The following is a 21,339-nucleotide window of genomic DNA, read 5'->3' as shown; positions in this document are numbered from 1 at the left end:
ACTACAAGCTGAATCCACGATATTTTGTCATGCTAGACAATTAGGAGTTTCCATTAGATAATTACCAGAAGTATGTCTCATACAGGAAAAACAGTCAATGCTGATGTAACAGGATTAACCAATCCAGCACAGTGATCCGGCCCACTTACTTTTGACAGACGTTATATGTGAGTGTACACATGAGAAGTACAGTACAAAGCTTCGCATTATAAATACCACAAAGAGGAACTTCAGCAGTTCTTAGTGCACAATACAGCAGTCTCCTTCTGAGAGTCAGGACTAGAGAGGTAAAACTTTAAATCGGCTTTTTTCTTTTAAAACCGAAACTTTTAATTCCTGTGCATGCTGTTGCATATTGCTAGGGTTATATTGCATGAATACATATACAGACCTTTGCAGCTCAGGTAATTTTATAGAAAGAGTCTGAACCACCATTTCTGTATGTATTCAATGTATGCTATGTATTTTTGTACACATATGTATATGCATGTAAGTACAAATGAACTGGAATCAGCGGTATTGACAGACTCTTGTAGAAAACAGTGGTTTTTAGAAAGTTATGCTTTAATGTTAAATCTGTCATCATCATGGCATGCAAGTGAAATATGCTATCCCTATATGTAATAGAGATTGTATGCGATAAGTGTACCTCTAGTAGATGGCAAGCAACGTATACTCCGCAGCAAGAACCCAAACATACTTGTCTGTATTTTATATTGGTTTATGTCTATCTTTTCCTTTTCATCAGACACTACTGGGATAGGTGCTATATTAGAACTATAAATAACTCCTTTAATTATGTCATCTGTTAGTACATCTAATCATGAATGCATATTTTCATCTGAAATTATTTTTTCGTCCAATTAAACTTTTAGTTCTATTTCAAGCTGACTTTCAGACTTCGTATAATTACAACAGACTTTGGGCTGTTCACAAGATCCAAGAAATTTCAATGTATTATAGTGAGGTTTGTGTTACAAAGATGTGTTTATAAGAATGGCTGCAGGGTTTATAATGCTGACAGACCTGTAAGTGTAACAGTATATAACTGTATAGCAACTGAGGTCAGTAAAACACAGATGAGGGTGTACTGTGGATGCCTTATAACAGTAAAAGACTTATAAAAGAGCTTAATTGAAAAGGACTTGCAATATATAACATTTGTAAAACTTTGGTTGATTGTTCAATTACTTCTGTGTGTTTCATTTACTCTAACTATAATTCCTTGCCTGTCTCTTAGCCCATGTGCCTGTAGTCATCTCATGGAAATTAGAGACTTCTAAATGCTTATATTTATAAATTACTCCTTTCCACTGTGAAATACAATGGTTGATGGTAATATACTAAAAGTGGAATATTTGCTGGGTAGGAGGTAAGCACACCTGAGAAGATAGACCTGTGTTAGAAAGAGAATGAAAGGAAGGAAAAGGGTAAACACTAAAAAAGAAGAAGCTGTTCTAAGAAAATCTGTACAAGTTAACATCCAGAGGGGAAGAATCCCAAAAAGTTATAGTTATAGCTGTAATTTTTCAATTTTCCATTATCAAATTCAAATGTAAGCGAGTTGGCTAACTTCAACTTCGCTCAGTAAGGAACAGAATGGAGAGGAGACAGAATCTGAAGGCAACATGAAGCCATGGCAGTGACATCGGGAATGCTTTTTCACTGTAGAGCATAAACTGTCAAGGGGCTACCAGCACTGGTTGAAACTCCTGCTCCTAGTAAGGCTTTAGATTTCTTTTAATTCCTACTGTCTTATTCTAATATTATGATTGCTCTGCATGATTTAAATGAATGAAGCAATACATGCCTTTTAATAACAATGGGCCAAATGTAGAAGATCTTACTCAGCCTTCACTCAGACAGAATTATTATTGGCATCAATGAGGGATTTGCTTGAGCCAGAACCAAGTATGATTTGGCCAGATGACATGTAACAATTTTTACCTTCAAAACATTTTTCAGGCATTGCTTGATTAAACCCAAACCTAAATATAACTACCTGAGAACTTCTAGGCACAGACTAGCATAAAAGTAGGGGTATTTCTGGTGGGAGGGCACTACCTTCACATCACAGATATGTGCTGTACCAACTCATGTTTAGACTCTCAGTGCCTGACTGCATATTGCAGCTGGGGAGTGTATCATGTATTATAGAGCCCTCCAAATAACAGTGTGATTTTGCATCCTTCAGATCTCTTGCCAGTGTTAATAACCTCCAGAAAAGATCTTTTCTTCTACTCGGGGTAGAATAATGTTCTGTCCAAAATATTTGGAGCCACTCCCCTCATCCCCATCTCTTTCACAAGCTATTTAACATCTCCTGCTATCCCTAACAATACCAGGCAGGACCAAGAGTAAGGTGCTCGTTAAAGATTTCACCCTTTTCATTCATTCATGTTTCCTCTGTTTAGTTAAGCCAGTGATATGTCGAAGGAATAAAACAAACAAAACAAAACAAAAAGAAAGTGGGAAAAAAAGGGAAAAAAAGGGGGAAATAACAGCTGGGGGGGGAGGGTCGAACGGGGAGAGAAAAAAAAGAGTAAATTTACAGGAATGAGAAGAGATTTTAGAAAGGGAGGAGGGAAGGAACCACGAGTAGTGATATTTGAAGAGAGGTGTGTGTTAGGGGAGCAATGAGCATAAGGAAGCCAGCCTGCCTGTTCCTCCCCCTTCCTAATCATAGCCTTTACTCACAGACAAAACTCCCTCCCTCTCTCATTCACTCACTCACTTTAGGCCAATCCGTCCTCTCTCTCTCTCTCCCTCTCTCTGTGTCTCTCTCCTACTCTGAGACAGAGTCAGAACTCTTCTCCCTGACAGCCACAAACATCTACAGCACTTATTGCATTCAGAGAGGGAACCTGCAAACAAAACTTCACAGAAAACTTTTGGTTCTTGTTCCAGAGAATTTGCTGAAGAGAAGGAAAACACAAACAAACAAACAAACAAACTAAACCAGCCCCCCCAAAAAAAAACTGTTCGTGAAGGGGGAGGAAAAGCAGGGCCTTTCAAAAAGGGAATCACAACAACTTCTGCTGCCAGGATGCCTTTGCTTTGGAAGAGAGGATTTCTGTTGGTGCTTTGCTGGATTATAGTGAGGAGTTCCCCAACCCCAGGATCCGAGGGGCACAGTTCAGTCACTGACTGTCCATCATGTGCCCTTGCCACGCTTTCAAAGGATGTGCCCAGCTCACAGCCTGAGATGGTGGAAGCAGTAAAGAAGCACATATTGAACATGTTGCACTTGAGGGACAGACCTAATATCACCCAGCCGGTGCCCAAGGCAGCACTTTTAAATGCCATCAAAAAACTCCATGTGGGAAAGGTGGGAGAGGATGGTTATGTGGAAATAGAGGATGATGTTGGAAGAAGAGCTGAAATGAATGAAGTTGTGGAGCAAACCTCAGAAATCATCACTTTTGCAGAATCAGGTGAGTGCTTGAAAAGCAAAACTGTAAAATATCCTTTGTGCCAAAACTGCAATTAAGTTATTTTCTTCTCCTCAGCAATAATGTTTTCTGAAAGATTGTAGGATGAGACTTGGGGGAAGGGAGAAGAAGGAATGGGATGGGGGGGGGGTGGTATAGGACTCCAAAGGAATTTGACTTTTCTGACTTAGTCTTGGCTACAGCTTACACTTGCTAAGTACAGTCAGCCACACAGGGAAGTCAGGCTGCAGCAGGGTCCTCCAAACTGTGTCTGTGAAGCCAGAGTACTTGCAGTAAAGTACTGGATTGCAGAGTTGATGGTGAAGGAAAAAAGTCTGAAGCCTTTTGGAGAGTTTATCAAGACAGAAAGTGAGCTGCAAACTACTTCAGAAACAACCTTTCATGTAAAAATTAGAGTGGAAGTTATAAAATCAGATGAAGCAGCTTTAACTGTTAAAAGTGAGAGGGCTTTTTTGTGTTTGTTTTTTTTTTCTTTTTCTTTTTTTTTTCTTTTTAATTTAACACAGCATCTTTGGCAATAAAGAGTTGCAAGGACTGTCAGATGACTGCAATAGAATCGGACAAGTTGCTGTAGCTGATCCAATTTGTAATGCAGACTTCTGCATACTGGAAAAAAGATTCTGTTCCTAAAACATTCCAGCCAAAAAATGCAACCTTGATATGGTGTATTTTGAACTCTTTCACAGTTCTTTTCCCCTAACACTTACACAATAAGAGCTCAGAATATATATATTTACTAAGTAATGGCTTAAGACTCCTTTCAACTGCTTATAGGAAACTGCTCTAAAGTTGTACTTTGCTGTGCTATTCCTACACGAATAGGACCAGAACCCATTTTAATTCAATGTATACGTATCTACATCTGCATATATATCTGTTATTATAAATGAGTATGTTCATGCATGCATCAATAGCAGTATCTTGCAATAACTCTATCATCAAACTAACAGCAACTTTTTATGATGCTGTCTAGCCAAAGCATTTTTCCTGTTGCCAAGACGGTTTTAAAAGAATGTCATTGTTTTGTTTGGTACAGCATATGGTAGGCAAAGTATGCAAAGGAACTCCAAACATTTTTGTTTAAAAGTTTGCTGCAGCAGTATAAACAATTAAGACAACACTCAGAGTTTCCAGTCCTGAAAACCTGTTGACTCAGATGTTCTGATTGCAGGGAAGCCGTGCACAAGAAGTGTGCATGCTTTTAAGAACAGACATTCCTTCTAGCTGTCTGATTTTCAACTGTACAAGGAATCCTTGCCTTCGGAGTCCTTGTCAATACACACATCATCAGTTCTTTCAGTATGAGAGCTCAGGCTTTTCAAATTTTCCATCCCCTCCTCTTCAGAAAGCAGGCAGAAGGTGTCAATGCCAGAGGTCATTAGAAGCAGGGGCAGCTCAACATTAGTTTAGAAATGAATTTGTAAAAGCAAGGAAATCTCTAAGCTATCTATGAGTCGGATTCCCCACCTGGTTTTCAGCAGCTCGCTCTGAGCACAGTGGAACACATATGGCATGAACAGTGGTTTCTCTTCACTGTGTGAGTCCCAATCATTTGTAAACACATTATTGTCTCTCCTGAGCTCTGACACAAAGGAATTTGGAATTTGATATATGCCTACTCTGTAAGACACCCTCCAACAGCGGCTCCCGAAGCCATTGGCTCTCGGGGTCACGTGAGCAGCAAAAATCATGCCATTGCCCACACACTGGCCAATCATCCTGCCACCGATCCCCCCCACCACCAGCTACCCAATACTGACACATCACTCAGTTTGATTTACATAGCATTGTCCAACTGCTGCTAGCAAAATTAATTTAAGAGCAGTTATGCTATGGAGTTGCACAGCTGAAGGACAGGGGCATCCTGGAAGCCAAGGCAGGAGGGCTAGTCGGTACCTTTTTCCCATACCTGCTAGGCTTTGATTTGGGACAATGGAGGAGCAATTAGCAACCTAGAAACCAAGCTCTTTAGGTTTGGGCTTATAATGGAAGTGATAACTGCACTCTCTGGAGTAGCTTCAGACTGCTGAAACATATTCTTCATCTATAGCCATTCATATCTGGTGTCTTTCTAACATCAGAGGATCTACCACATTTTACAGGTGCTAATGCTGCAACAACTTAAATAAACTCCACATGGGATCTCTTCTGCACAGGCAGTTTTGCTTGTCAAATATTAAAGCACTATGTTTTTCCTGTTAAGGAAAGTGAGGCAAAAGCAAAGACAAGGGAAGTATGAGTTAAAAAGACAGGAATAGAATATAGCCACACGGACAGTCCCCACTTTTCATTCTGTGAAAACTGGGAATAGGATGAAGAAGTTTAAACACCAAGCAGGAGAATAAACATGTTCCTCTCACAGTTGGGTTAATGTTCTTTCTGCTTTTAATGTGGAACTCACTCTGTCTCAATAGAGGGCAATAAGAAATCAATGAAAATGAATGGAAACATCTCATGTTGTATCAAATAAAGGTCTATGAAAAGAAAAATAAGACTTTAGGCTTCTTGTTCCTTTGGGTATGGCTTGACATAAACCAGCCATTCCTCATACCTTTCAGAAGCCACATTTACTACTTGCCTTCATAAAAAAGTAGTATTTCCATCTTTCATCAGCCATATCCTCAAACATACAAAGAAACGGAGTGAATGAACAAACAGTGCCCTGTGCATGTGGCTCTGGCTTGAGACTATTTTCTAAAATAGCAAAGTTCAAATGAGCACAGACTTCAGACAATTAGAGGGGAAATAAATGCAGTGAACTTGTCTGAAGCACAGGTGTAGTTATGTCCAGGAAATCAGCAAAACAGTTGGCAGGTAGTTTTCACAGCTAACAAATCCAGACAGATCTCTGCAAAACTAATGACTGTGAGTATTGGGCAAAAGTTTACAAATGCACCCTACTGTCCTTTGGCACTCTCACAAGTAAAACATGAAAATGATTTTCTATTTGAGTATCAAACTAAAATTACTAACCTCGGTTAGTTGTACTATGAGGGTAGCCATGCCAGAGTTCTGTGGGTTACTTCAAGGTCTTTAAAGAGTGTTTTGAGGAGTCATATAACTTTGCGACAAGCAAATCCAACAGGTTCTATAACAGAGATACTCAATACTCATAAAATATAATTGGTTACTAGCTCACTTATTATTTTAAGTAGATAGCTTATTAGGCGGATCTGGGATTTTGCCAACTGAATTTGATCCTGGCAACTAAACTACCAATGAAACGCTAACATCAGCCCCCGAGAAGGTGATAGGAATTACTGGATGGAAATACTGAAATCCAAAGGTTTATTGTTAGGAGAACTGCCAGGGGAAAAAGGAGATATTTGACAGCTATTTAGACCAATTCTATCGTTTTATACCACTTCATACTGAACTCAAGTTTAACTGCCTTGATCATGTGATTCCCACTTTCATGTGCAGATGGATGCATGTCTGTATATACTCATGCCTTTTCCTAGGAAGACACTTACCCCTATGTAGCCAATCTGGGAGTTCGGGAAGAAAAAAAGGATGTATCGCTTATGTCTCTATGAATAATGTCATCAATTTTCTTTTGAAAGGAACTGTATTTAGTAGTACAGGTATTCGTGCTGAGTAAAGAACGGCCACGAGAGGGCACACTCCAAAGGCTTTTTGCTTCACACGAGGCAACCTTCCTTCAAACTCTTATTTTACCTAATTGGATCCTGACTCTCTGAGATCTTTGTGCTTATCTGTAAATTCTCTGAGTGCAGATTGTTCCTCTCTTCTAGTTTATTTAAAAGGCAGAGATTCACTGGAGTGGAAAACTGCAAGGAAAATAATACAGGAAGGGAACAGACAGAGGGGAAGAAGATAAACTGATGGATGCTAAAAGTTCTGGAAATCTAGAAAGATCAGAAATTATCAATATTATTTTTTACAAGATACTGAGAAATGTGACCATGAATCATCATCTGAGATGGTTTGCTCACATCTTTTTTTAATGCAGTCTCCTTGGCTTTTAGAAAACAAGCCTATTTTCCCTTGATTATTTTTTTCCTCTGGTATGCTATGTTGAAGATTTCAAGTTTAGGAAATGAAAGCAAGTTAATTCCAGAAGAGGAAAGCCATTCTGTAATAATCTGTTTTATTGTATTAAAATGTGAGAATTCAGGGAGGTTGGTTGTTTAAAGAACAACCTGAGAAAGCACAGATGAACCTGAGAAGGTGGGAACCAGTCTAGATAAAGATACCTGAGAGAGACAGAAAGTACTGTATGTGTCCATATCTGTGTGTAGTCATGCCTACAGATTTGTATGGAAAGGCGGTTAGGAATATCTGAACGTGTGTTTGCCTGTATGTGTGTATAGGCACACATATGTCCTTATGTACAGGCATGCTGAGGCAGACATGCTTATATACCTGTGTAGTTATACACATAACATTCCTGTGGAAAAGTATGTGTATTCACACGTTTTCCCTGTGTGCAGGATATACCTACACTGCATACATGTAAATTATTCATGCTGAGAAGTTCTTATATCTAGATATGTCTATGAAAAGGCAATGAAAGGCTATGAAAAGGCAATGCAAGTCTATGAAAAGGCAATCTCATTTAATGCAACAGAGTTTTGCAACATTGTTTTAGCATTGAAACTTAGTCTACTGGAGAGCAACTAGAAGTTCTGTTATTCATTTTAGTGGGCTTGAGGTTTGGGCCTTAGTGCACAGAAATTAAATATTTTAGTGAAAAAAGACTGGCGTCTTCTAATCCACTTAATTTTAGATTTTACAACAAATTATTACAAGTATGTGCAAAAAATTGCTATCTCTTTTATAAAAGACAAAGACTTGGTATTGTTTTTACCTTGGAATATGTTATTGGTGCAAATGACCCTAAACTTCACTTCAGCTATTTCAGACATAAATGCAAAAATCAAGTAAAAAAAAACCCACTTCAACCAAACAAACACCTTTTTTGTTTCTAAATATTTAAAGCCATGTGGAGGAAGGGCTTTTAATTTGGAAAGAACTCAAAGCTGTGGATGTAAAGTGCTTCCCTCCTAACAAAATAGCAGGAGAGAGTCAGGGTTCACCAGAACTGAACTGTTCCACATTCTAAATGACCTTGTCAATGCCTCTTTGGGTTAACTTTTCAAGAAAAGGTATTTAAATAAAGTTGCTGCTGCTTTCTCCCCCCTCCCTGCTCCCTCCCTCTCCCCCTCCCTGACCGCTTCCCACCCCCCCTAAGAATGCTTGGGGAATAGTTCTTTTTCCTGATTTTCATTTTTGGTTTATTTTTCTCTTACAACAAAATCTCCTCTTTCTGGAAGCAAATGATAGGTGAGCATAAAGATAAGGTATTTGTTAATTGTGTTGTAATTTCTCCTCCCATTGTAAGAGGCAACACTTAGGGAGCAGGAATAAAAGTTTGCAACCTGGATGACCAGTCACATAAGCCGGATAATGAATAGTTAGAATAAATTGTTTGCCAGTGCTCCATAGGCTGAAAGGCATTTACAGAAATGACCACTGTCTAATCATGGTAATAGGATGTTTATAATAATCAATGTGCCTAGGGGATAATTGCCAGACGATAACAGTGCTGAATTCACTGAATAAATTCTACACTGCAAACAATTCATCTGACTCCAGTGGTCACTCATTAGTAAACATTTTGAGCAATTATCTCTCAATAACTGTGCTCTTCTCTTCACTCTCTTTAGAGGAACCTTTCTAGTAACCTATTTTTTTTCTGTCTCCTGGGGAACGGAAATGAGAAGTGAAGGGAAGGATGCTTTTGAATGTAATTACAGATTGGCACGCAGTACAAATTCCCCCAAATCTAAACATAGGCAGTAGTAAAGTTAGCAACTAAAAAAGGAAAAAAAAGCTAGCTTTGTATGGAAAAACAGTTCACTTAATGCAAAAATGGTTCAAAATTAAGCATCGGTGAAGCATAGAAATTTAAAGTGACAGCATCTTTTTACACAGTGAGTATTTTTAAAGGTAAATTTAAATGCTGTGTATTAAAAGAAATTAAGAATAAGTCACACTCTAATGTCAGAAAGGATAATCACCTTCATTATGAAAAAAAAACAGCCTTAATTATTTAACAGCATATGGTTAAAATTTCATCAAGTATCTCAGCATTTTACTCAACAGAAGATCCTTTTATTCGTATAGTTTAGACTCTACCTAGTATACATATAAGTATATAGCTTGAACTAACAGGGCTTTATCTTGAATCCTGCTGCAAATTGCAAATAAAGGAACTTTGACTACACAGTTAAAGCCAGCCATACTGAAGGAAGGATCCTTAGCCTCAGAGGAAGAGCACACTGGAGCTGCAGATTACTCCCGTGAGCCCAGCACGAGCCCATGCAGGGCTGCCCCTCCAGTCACCCTGTGCCTAGGCCCTCAAGGGTTTTGTCAGTCTTTCCATGGGTTCCTGTGCTGTGACCGTCACCAAGGGCTGCTTGGGAGCAGGTACTGAGTGCCGAGTCCTGTGCATAAGCCCTGAATAGCCCTTCCAGAGGTGGAGAGGAGGGTACCTGTGCAGGCTCTCCTCTGCTTGCATGTTCAGGTTTTTCTCTTAAAAATGTGTGCGAGCACTAGTGAAGAGAAAAACAGATATCAGCAAACTCCCATGCTATATATACTGATGCTATGCTTTCTTTCCATTCAGTAACTCCTTCCATTAAACCTTTTACCATATATGCACTACTACTTAGGTCTTGTATTTTTAACCATTTCTCACAGCATTTGCTGGTGTCACTTGTGCTGCTAGACTGCTCCTTTGGCATCACAGCTCTTATCCTGGAAGGGACTTCATTCAGCAATAAAGCAGAGAGGTGGCCTCTCCAAACTTTTAAGAAAGGGAGATGAGGAAATCAAAGGGGGCTCAAAGTAATCCCTTGTCTCCTTTTTCAGCTGCTTTCTGCTATGATAACAATCCAGGCTGTTGACATTGCTGTTTATATGAACGTGAAAGTGATGAAGGCATTACCAGTGTTGGGCTGTGGGTCTTTCCACAGTAGTCAGACAGGAGGAGCAGGATGATTAGAAATGGAAAAAGACCCTTACAAATCAGCTGTGGTAGATATAAAGGCAGGACAAGAGGATAAACAAAATGTAATTATGGAAGTGATACAACTCGCAACTTTCAGGAGTCTCTCTTTTACCTTCAGTTAGATGAACAGTATGTGTTTCCAAAGCTTTGATCCTGTCTGTTAACTGAGACCTAAAACGAAAGACTGCTAAATCCGTAAGCAATATCTGGAGAAACTGAAATACAGTTTTGGGGTTTTTTTGTCTCAGAACTCTTGAAGAATTTGTTTTATTGTAGCACCGAACCTTTTGAAAATAAAGATCCTGTTACAAAGTGAATGTGTGACCATAATAATCCAAATCCAGAGGTCTCGATTTAGTTTTAGCACAGGCCAAACTCTGATTTCAAAATTAACTTGTCTGAGCATAGTGACCTCTTAAAGACTGCAGGGTTCATACCATTTGTACTGTGTGATCGTAACAAACTAGTTGTGAATGTGAAGAGAATTCAGAAAAGCTTTGTTTTTTCCTAATGTGAAAGCGTGCTTTTTATCCCCAACTTTGCACCATTCCCAGTCTCCTTCTAAAAAGACCTGTGAAAGGGAAAGTGTTTTTTAACCACTACAAAACTTTTTTTAGCTATGCAGGTTTGAGGACTCAGGATTTTCTTTCATTCAGAAATATTAGGCTCAGATAAACTCCCTGTATGTTTTTTCCTTAGAATCTTAATTCACAATTTTTTGTGAAAATGTAGATAACTACATCCAGAGAGGCTGAAATTATAGCTAACAACATATAGGGAGGCTGTTCTCCCTGTATAAGGTCATGTTTTAGGCTACCTTGCTCAAGCTCACTACTCTCAAGTAAAGAAAAGGCAATACTTATGTATTTTCACTGAACTGTTCAAATATTTTTTGTAATAAGGAAGAACTCAACTTTAACACATAGATGAGCATTTGAAAAACTAATTAAAAGGATTCTTGAGATCCTGTTTCTTTCATTTCTTTCAAATATTTGTCAAAAAGAGTGTTTGCATCACTATGCTTCTGGCCAGTGCATAAAGTCATATGAATATTTGCTGTTGCAGATATGTCAATTCGTAACTATTTTCAACTACCACTAGCATGGAAACAGCAGAATGTAAAATACCATACATTAACACTTAACAGCATTAGGTTGTTCTGTAACACAGGACTGCCTGGCTTTTCAGATTAGATGGATCATACAGCTTCTTACCCTGTTGAGCAAGCCAGGTCTGCACACCCACCTGCTTTCTCCAGAGTGTACGTTTTTTGTGTCCATATCCAGCACAGCTGATATGCCCATGCACAAGATCTCTGCTAGTATCAGAACTGCTGTCTGTGCCCAGATGGTTTCTCAGGAATACAGAAAAAGTTTTGCAATTCCCAGCAATACATCCTTATTCCACACACCGGTCTGTGAGTTCTGGGGAAAGAGAGCAGCTGGGTGCCAGAACACCTTCTGTGGCCTTGTCTAAACCGCCTTTTTTTCAACCAAAGTTTCCTTGGATAGAGGCAGCAAGCAGAATAGGTTGGATGGGCAGGAATGACTCCTGGCACATCACCTGCCTTCAGGTTCACTTAAGGCCCAGATTCCCCTCAGAAAGGGTTTATCAGGACTGTGCTAAGGAAAGGGATAAACTAAAGTTAGAAGCTTGCTATAGAAGAGAGAGTTGGAGGGAATGAAGCCACAGGCCGGCTGGTCCTCACAGACCTTAGAAGTATCCATTCTCATAAAGAACACTCCTTATAACATCCATGTGTACAAGGCAACCAGCCTTTTGGACCAGACTTTATTTGGACTGGAAGAATGTCATTGTACACCTCCTCATGCTCAAACTAAGTCAGGAGTGGGATTAGTATCTACCACCTGACGTCTGCTCCAACACAGCTGGCAACTTTGCCATATTTTGATTTCCAGAATGGAAAAAAAATTATGTTAGCTGGTAAGAACTGATTAGCAAACTTTCAGTCATTATCGAATAAATCTTAATTAAAAAATTATAGAAAAACAGTAAATCCATCATGTCGCACAGTACCAGTCAGCTTGCTCTTTCTTTTCTATTAGCTACTTCTTTTTCTAAGTCACAGTCCCACTGGTTCATGCAGCTCCCTGAGAAATTAATGTAACTCACTTCAGAGACTGGCATCAGCTGTCTGTGAGAAGTAGTTAACACAAACCATGTGTTTCCCTATCTCAGTGACAGTTAAAGTCTACAATTTCACACTCTCAGATGGAAAACAAAAACAAAACGCTGTGCTCTTTGGACACTGTAATTCAGAAACATCTGTCTCTTTGACCTGGGAAAGCCACGAGGGAAATCTGAATGTGTTAGTGCCGGTACTTCACAGAGAAGAAAAGGAACAGGTAGCTCAAAGGTCAGCACAGCCTGCCTACAAACTTCAGATATCAGCAACTCTTGAATTAGCAAGCATACACAGGGTAGATGTCTCTTGGGATTTTGCCCCACTTCTGTCTCACCTGAGAATGGGTGAGCAGGGAGATAGCCAGGAAACCCCTACTAGTGAAGTTCAGTGGCAACGGAAAGCAAGGAGAAGAGCCTTGATACTGTGAGGGCAATTTTTCCTGTATGTGTCCAATTACTTCTGTTTTGATCATCTGCTGTTTTTAGGGTGCAAAATTCCAGTTCACTGGCAAGTAGAACTACTGCACAGAAAATCGGGTTAACAACTCTAGGTAGCTCAAGAATAATATCAATGACAAATTGATAATTATGAATACTGTTTCTATCTCACTAAATTCAGGTATCTCCACACTGAAAATCTGTGACCCCAGTCCATCCTGGCCTCCATGCTAAGAAAGAACAAAAGATGTCATCAGGGCTTTTTTCTTTGTCAAGAAAATAGAAAAGTACCTCTCTTAAGAAAATAATATCACGACCATCCCCCAGCTAATTCATTCTCTCTTAACTTTTTCATGCTCTAGTGATCAAATCATTAAACAGCCCCCATTATTCATTCCAACTTCTGCCAGGGATATGAGCTCTGTATCAGAGAAACACCTCCTCACCATCACAATCATCATCATGACATCTCAGCAAGTTGATACAATTATGCCAGAGAACCATCCCCATAATTATACAGTTCTTTAGCTCATTTCTCAATGTATTCACCATTACTATAATCACTGCAAGTACAGTATGTTAAATTAAGAACAGGATCTACAGCTAACATCTCACGGGAGGAAGAATCTGCCTGCTGCAGTTCTGCAATTCTTTACAATATAACTCTGCAAAACTCTTAAAGCTGAGGCTCATATTTTAGTGTCTGTTTGTTTTTGAAGCAACTGACATTTAAAACTAATTTTAAGATGCATATGAAGAATGGCTTTTTATGGACAGAGAAAGGGCAAACCTCTTCCCCTCATAATTTCCAAAATATTGCTAAAGAATTGGCAGGACTGGACCTCATTTCCTAACCAGCTATTAAGTGCAGATTTTTATGCGTATGATATATATGGACTGCCATCATAAAGCATTTTTGCCTTTCAGTTAACAGTGATCACAAAGACAGATTAGGCAAATGAACTCTTAGCAGCCACTCATGCTTATTTGTCATAAGATGCTTTACAATAATGACTATATTGTTGCTATAACAAAACACTCTGGTTAAAATATTATGCTGGAAAACAACAGGCAAATACAAACTTTTCAAAACAAAGAATTTTCACAAAATGCAAAACTGAGGAGGGGGTGAGGTGAAGGAAGATTAGAACAGAAGAACCATAAAAATTCAGAAAGTAGAAACCTAGGGAACTTCATGCCTGTAGCAAAAGTTAACAGAAGTCTCTTTAACAGAATGTAAGCAGACATACTAACAAGTTCTTCCTGTCTATTTCCATTTACTAAATCAGGCACAGCCAAGAAAATGTTGCACTTTGAGATTTCAAAGGAAGGCAGTGAATTATCACTGGTTGAACATGCTGAAGTGTGGCTCTTCCTGAAGGTCTCCAAAGCCAACCGGAGCAGGACAAAAGTCACCATCCGCCTCTTTCAACAGCAGTGGCAGCCAAAAGGCAACTCTGAAGGAGCAGAAGATATGGAGGATGGGAGGCTGAAAGGTGAAAGGAGTGAGACTTTGATTTCAGAAAAGGCAGTGGACACCCGTAAGAGCACTTGGCACATCTTTCCTGTCTCCAGCAGTGTCCAGAGACTCCTGGACCAAGGCAAGAACTCTTTGGATGTGCGGATTGCCTGTGACCTGTGCCAAGAGACTGGAGCCAGCCTGGTGTTACTGGGCAAGAAGAAGAAAAAGGAAGATGATGGGGAAGGGAAAGAAAAGGAACCTGGAGAATTCACAGGAGAAGAGGAAAAAGAGCAATCGCATCGGCCCTTCCTGATGATGCTTGCTCGGCACTCAGAGGACCGCCAGCACAGGCGGCGGAGACGAGGCCTGGAGTGTGATGGCAAAGTCAATATCTGCTGCAAGAAGCAGTTCTTTGTTAGCTTCAAGGACATAGGGTGGAGTGACTGGATCATTGCTCCTACGGGTTATCATGCCAACTACTGCGAAGGAGAGTGCCCCAGCCACATAGCAGGCACATCTGGTTCATCATTATCTTTCCACTCCACTGTCATCAACCATTACCGCATGCGGGGCCATAGCCCCTTTGCCAACCTCAAGTCATGTTGTGTGCCCACCAAGCTGCGGCCTATGTCCATGCTCTACTATGATGATGGCCAGAATATCATTAAGAAAGACATACAGAATATGATTGTGGAGGAGTGTGGCTGTTCGTAGACTCGTGTATGCGCAAAACCCTTCTCATTGGGAAGTAAATGTACCAAAAGCCCAAGAAGAGGAAAGACCAGACATGGTATAACCTTTTTTGAATGAAACAATCATCAGAAATAAAAGCAAAAACAAAAGAGAGAGAGAAAAGAGAGAGAGAAAAGGAAAAAAAAAAGACTAATGAAGGATTAGAGAAGACTTCCGATATAAAAAAGGAAGAAAGCTTCATGAACCCGGGCTTGAATAAGATGCATCTGAACAGCGGTATGGGTTGGGGATTTCCCCTTCCTTTCAGTATGCTCCTTGTCTTATTACATAGTATACTAAACATTAGTTATTACTAGGGGAGTTTTGTTCCCTCCCTTAGTTACCCATCAGTTCAAGCCATGGTAGCAGCTCATCTGACTTGCATCAATTTGGACAAAGTCCAAAATGTCATTGAAAAGCCATGTGTATGATCAATACAGTCACTAGCGCTTTCCCCCCGCATTTACAGAGAAACTGAATAGGTGTGTAGTGTTTGTATGTATATGTATATGACTATGTATTTATATACATATCTATACATACAGACACTATACACATACATATACTTAACATTGATCAAGAACAACAATGTGCAGGTGTATACACCTTCATCTTCTGCACTACATTTACAAAAAAAAAAAAAGGAAAAAGGAAAAAAGAAAAATGAAGAAAAAAAACAGAATAAAAAATGAATGAAAGAATAAAAGTTACATTCTGTAAAGGTGCTTACAATGTTAGAACTATGCAACCTAGTTGGTTTGAAACTGTTTACCTGCAAGAGAAAGAAAAAAAATCAGAGAGACTTTTTTTAAATGGAAGTAACTTGTTTTAAAAAAAATTCTTTGGTGAGAGATACTTGAAAGGAACATGTTTGTCCAGTTACTGGAGTCAAACATTTCTATATTTTGTAAAAAAAATTTTTAATCGTTTACTATTTGCACTACAATGGTGTCTGACCTGTCTAATCCTTATTTAACAAATATTTGCAAGGGAGGGTGGTTGGGTGTGGGAGGGGTTGAGAGCTGCACTTATTGTGAGCTATACAAGAACTGCTACAGCACACAAAATAGCTATTTTTATTATTATAATAATTATTATTATTTTGTACCTTAAAATGAATAGACACATACACCAAAGACATTTGTGCGAGCCTCTAAAAAGTCTGTTTGTGGTTGGTACCATTCACTTGTAATAAGTTAGGGTTTGAATTAGGGGTCAGTGGGTTGATTACATTCAGGCTAGAATCTCTGTTAACCAGTTAAATTCAAATAGTGCCCTCAGCAGAAAATTGCCATGTAAAGTAAGCCCAGAAAATCTCTGAGATTTGGATCCAACGTGCTCGGATCTGAGGTACATCTAAGCATAACTGTACTCTTTTGTACGTACAACACTAAACTTGGCCCAGATGCACAGCAACTGTGCATTGTTGGGAAACAACTTTGTCCAAGGGATATACATATATATAGAGATAGATATTTCTGTATGTACATATGTATGTATACACAAGGTATAAGCACTTCTGGCTTCATTTTACTGCTCTTAAAACAATGAATGTTTGTGTGCAAAGCACAGTATGTTATAAGATTGTTTGTTTCTTACTGCCAAGTGGGAGGCTACATGTTCAAAATTGGTACTTGTGTGAGAGAAACCTAAAGTACTGGTATACACTTAGAAAGTGTTGATGTAAAGTTGCAAGCAGCTTTGGGCCCTTTCCACCATTGCCCCTCCAAATATACAGAAAAAGGCAGTTGTGGTAGGATTTCTGTTTGAAATGCAGTCTTTGCCAAAAGACTGGTGTCTCAACGACCACCCTCTAGCATGACAACTCTTAATGGGTTTGCGCATCACCTATAAGACCTAATGTTCAGTGTCAACACCTAACCTGAAGGGTCCAACCCGTAGGGCATAGGTAGATAGTTGTTGTTTTTTCAAATTTTTCGCTGTCATATTTAAAAGAATGTTAAACTTACAACATTTGTCTTTGGGTAGGGGGAGATTATAAGAGCGAATGGGAGAAACTTTTAGGCCCTGTTTACACTGAGTTTGATAACCCTGAGCCTGAAGCTTCAGACTCTCATAAGTTTGCTGAACCAAGACCCTGTTAGCTGCCTTCTGACGGGACAGGCTTCAAAATACCTCTCACGGAAAGAAGCACTAACGTGGCTCCCCAACTTGTTAAGAGCGCAGTCAGTTAAAAAAAAAAAAAAAAGAAAAAAAAAAAAAAGGAAGAAAAAAGATAGCACAGTATAACCCAGTCACATTGGCTAGGGATAGTGTGTTAGCACCTTCATCGCAAGAACCATTTTTAAACAGTGTAATCAGGGCCTTCATTTTTGTCAGCCAAAACTGTTTGCGTGTGCATGTGTGCGTGTGTGTTCTGTGTGTGTGCTTATGTATGTGCACATGGGCGCATGTCCGTATTTGTATGTATTAATAGAGAATAAAAAAAAAAGGAAAAAAAAAAAGAAAGAAAAATTTTAAAAAAGCCCTTCCTCTGTTGAATAGCTATCAACATATGTGCTTATAGCTAAGTTTTCTATCTAATTTATTCCACAATATTTAGATTGCATAATACAGCTAATGGGTTATACATTTATGTACTTTTTATACAATGCATTTTTTTACAGACTTGTTTGCAATTTGCAAAAAAAAAATTAAAAAATATAACAATTGGTTAAACTCTAAATTTACTAAAGTATTCTGTAAAATATCAAGGCTTTCTAGTTTAAATTATTTGCAGAAGTTTGTTGGGTTTTTTGTGTTTTCTTCCTGGGGAAAGGGAGGGATACCAAATGCTAGTAGGGAAATTATTTAAAATAAAATAAAAAAAAACAAACAACAAAGATGCACAACTAATTTATCTTTATAACTTAAACCAAGTTCCTGATCCCACTTATTTAAAGCAAGTAGCAGAATTTCAGTTGATTTTTCTAAAAGCAGAGCCAGGCTTTGAAACAGCAGGAGCAGGGACACAGTCTGTGAGAGTCGTTAGAGAGCTCCTTTTAGTTCACTAGACTTTGGACTTTGCCTTAAAATTGGGTGCTCCAGAACCCTTATTCATATAATTGGGTGTCCCAGAACCATTACTCGTGTCAGCAGGTTCTTTGATGTCTACTGGTCTCTGTGCAAGAGCAGTAACACTATTTACATGAGTAAAGGTACGCGAGGGCGAATCACAGGTTTCTTTTGCTGTGGGCATTGTGAAGGGAGAGAAAGGATTTTGAATGAATGGCACCATAGTCAACATTGTTTAATTCAATTATTTAAACCAGGCTGCTTGCATCATGCTTCATCTCTGAACGTAGTGGCCAGGGAAAGCAGGTGAGATGGCTCACGTTGATAAAAATTATTTTCTACAGTGATTATTTAGAAAGTGTCAGAGACCTGAAATCCCACAACCTTCCCCTAGATGAGAATGGCAAAACTCCCATTGACTGCAAGCATAGTAGGTTTAGGCCCATGGTTTTCCTGGCCAAAGGAGAAATACCCTTTTAAAAGAGGTCTGATTCAGAGTTTGATACCAGCTTTTATGCGATGAATGTTGACTGGCCCTGGAAAATATGAAACTAACCTGAGACAACTTCCAAGTGAGGAAAGAAAATAAGATTTTAGATGTTGTGAGCATGTTTCATGGTAGATACATCAAAAACAGAAAAAGGTTTTTAAATCAAGAAGTAACTGATTCCTAAGCCCTCCTTTTTAGCTTTCATTTGTATGTGTATATTGGTCACAAATTTTAAAGATTTCTCCTTCCAGTCTCTAGATTCAGTCATGGGGTTTTGATTTGTGGTCAGAGTTATTTAAAGTTGGGGAAAATGAAAAAATGTATGATAAAGTAAAATAAGAAATTGGGATTTTAATCAAGACTGACTGATCCCAGCAAAACACCCCATCCCTGATAATTTGATTTAATTAAATCTGCGTGTACTTATAATAGCATTAAAAATACCATATTTAAGCAGTTGTCCTATGGCATGTAGCCTCAAAAATTACTTCTCCTTTCAAGTGCTACTATATCAAAAAAAGAGAGAAGCCCTTAACTACTAGAACATTCATTTCCATATAATCTATTTTCTGTTTATATTGAAAATACATTTTCAGTATATGCTTAATTATAGAAATATATTTGTTTAGTACATCCACAATCTTCTTGCTTCACTGTTGACTACAGTTGGTTGACTTTCCCCATCTCCAAGTCAGATGCTCACTGGATACAAAGCCTACAAAACTGACAGAAGTGCATGTTAAGATGTTTCTTTGGGAGGGCTGAATGTACTTGTATTCTTCAGATTTAGCAAAAGAAAATGCTTAAAAATGCTTATAATTATTGTGCACTCTTATCTCACAGCAGAATACTGATCTAGGGCCCAAAACTCTAGAACTGAATGAAACGGGAGTTTTGCCATTGACTTCAATAGAAACAGCCTCTTACCAAATCACTGCAAAGTAGGACTCCATTATATCTTTTTGTATTTCGTTGAGATTTAAGCCATCAAGTTCATTTAACTGTGATGCCACAAGATCATATAGAGGCTGGCAGCAATATCTCTTAAGGTAGAGAAGTTCAGGCATCTGTAAAGTCTATGTGCAAGATTAAATTTTTTATGGACTATTATTCATGTGGAATTGTGCCTTACTCTGTAAGCAATGCCGTTGATTTTCAGAGGGTCTCCTTTCCTAGAAAATTACCAGTCAGCATCAAAAAACTGAGCAAAATCTATTTCTGAGGCATAGGTAGATGTGATGGAAATGGTTAAGTTCTTAAAGTTAAACCTCATGTCCATACTGTGCATCAGTAAAAGAATCAGATGCTAATCACTTTCCTTACACTGAAAAAAAGCTTTACTCCCCATCTGCTCTCACTACACTACTTGTGGAGTAAACAGTTTTCAGTATGAGTAAATAAAGTCATAATCTGACCTTTTGTGAACAACTATAAACAAGGTTTTCATGGGCTGAAACAAGCAGCACTTCTGGGTTATATAGCTATTTATTTTTTGAGATATAGTGAATCTGTGTTAATTCTCAGTGGGTTTCTTTGTATTTAAATACTTTCAAAAACAATACATTGACAATGGGTTGAAGATATATATATATGTATGTATACATACATCTTATATATATATCTACAGTATATATATACACACAACTATATATATGTATATACATATATATAAATTATGAAAGCCAAGATATTATGAAGCCTATTTTGTTTTTATCATTTTGTGTTTTGTTGTTGATATTATTATTATTGTTATTATTATTATTTTGCATACTACATGCAGTGCTTTAACCAATGTCTGTTTGGCTAATGTAATTAAAGTTGTTAATTTATATGAGTACATTTCAACTATGTCAATGGTTTCTTAATATTTATTGTGTAGAAGGACTGGTATTTTTTTTATTTACATTATGTTTAAAGAGGTAACAGTTTGATATGTTCTCATTTGTTTATATTAGAAGTTATTTATTTTCACGGCATTCCGTCTGGTATTTTGATATTTGGAAGGCATGCTACCTATACTTTGTACAGTTAGTGGGCAGTATTCAGCAGCTCCCAGTAGATTTTTAGGCCCTCTGTTAAGTAAAAGACCTATTTGGGCTTTTATTTTAGATCTTTCCTATTGGTTTGCCAGGACCACTCAGTGCACTTATTGCCAGATACTCTGCCTGTGTGACCAATTTATTCCTACTGTATTTACCCAGGACAGAGGACCAAAAACCACCTCTGGTGTAAGTCCAATGACTTCAGTGAAGTTATACCAGAGATGTATTTGGCTCACAGAGAAAATGCTTGTGCAAATCAATGCAAAGAAAAGGCAGAAAGAAAGAGTCTTTGCATTTGGAATGGGATTTCAGCGTGTTGAAAATGTTTGGATCAGCTATTATTTTAATTTACTTTGTTCTTTTTGTTATTTTGCTCTTTCTTATACAACAGCAGCAACAACACAAGTGAAATAAATAAAGGGAGTTTCACCAAGCATTGTGTAATCGTCCCTTAATATGCTTTCCTTGTTGGGAAATTAACGGGAACTTGGGAAATAACAGAAAAAAAATCACCTTAAAGGTGAAAC

The 21,339-nt window shown here is 38.4% G+C and overlaps 1 protein-coding gene across 2 annotated transcripts; it reads left to right on the top strand.

Annotated features, from left to right (window-relative positions):
- The first annotated feature begins 92 nt into the window (after positions 1-92).
- On the top strand, positions 93-21,245 carry INHBA (inhibin subunit beta A). Of its 2 annotated transcripts, XM_064668502.1 has the most exons (3): positions 93-287; positions 2,908-3,434; positions 14,361-21,245. In XM_064668502.1, the coding sequence occupies exons 2-3, from the start codon at positions 3,047-3,049 to the stop codon at positions 15,245-15,247; spliced, it is 1,275 nt and encodes a 424-aa protein (XP_064524572.1). In that variant the 5' UTR covers positions 93-287; positions 2,908-3,046; the 3' UTR covers positions 15,248-21,245. The 2 variants fall into 2 exon arrangements, with proteins under 2 accessions (XP_064524572.1, XP_064524580.1); XM_064668510.1 differs by lacking the exon at positions 93-287 and having other exon boundaries at positions 2,729-3,434.
- Positions 21,246-21,339: the final 94 nt, after the last annotated feature.

The sequence above is a fragment of the Pseudopipra pipra genome, chromosome 1 (genome assembly GCF_036250125.1).
Source record: "Pseudopipra pipra isolate bDixPip1 chromosome 1, bDixPip1.hap1, whole genome shotgun sequence".
Lineage (NCBI taxonomy): Eukaryota > Metazoa > Chordata > Aves > Passeriformes > Pipridae > Pseudopipra > Pseudopipra pipra.
The sequence above is the reverse complement of the archived record's forward strand: the minus strand, read 5'-3'. Positions and strand labels throughout refer to the sequence as shown.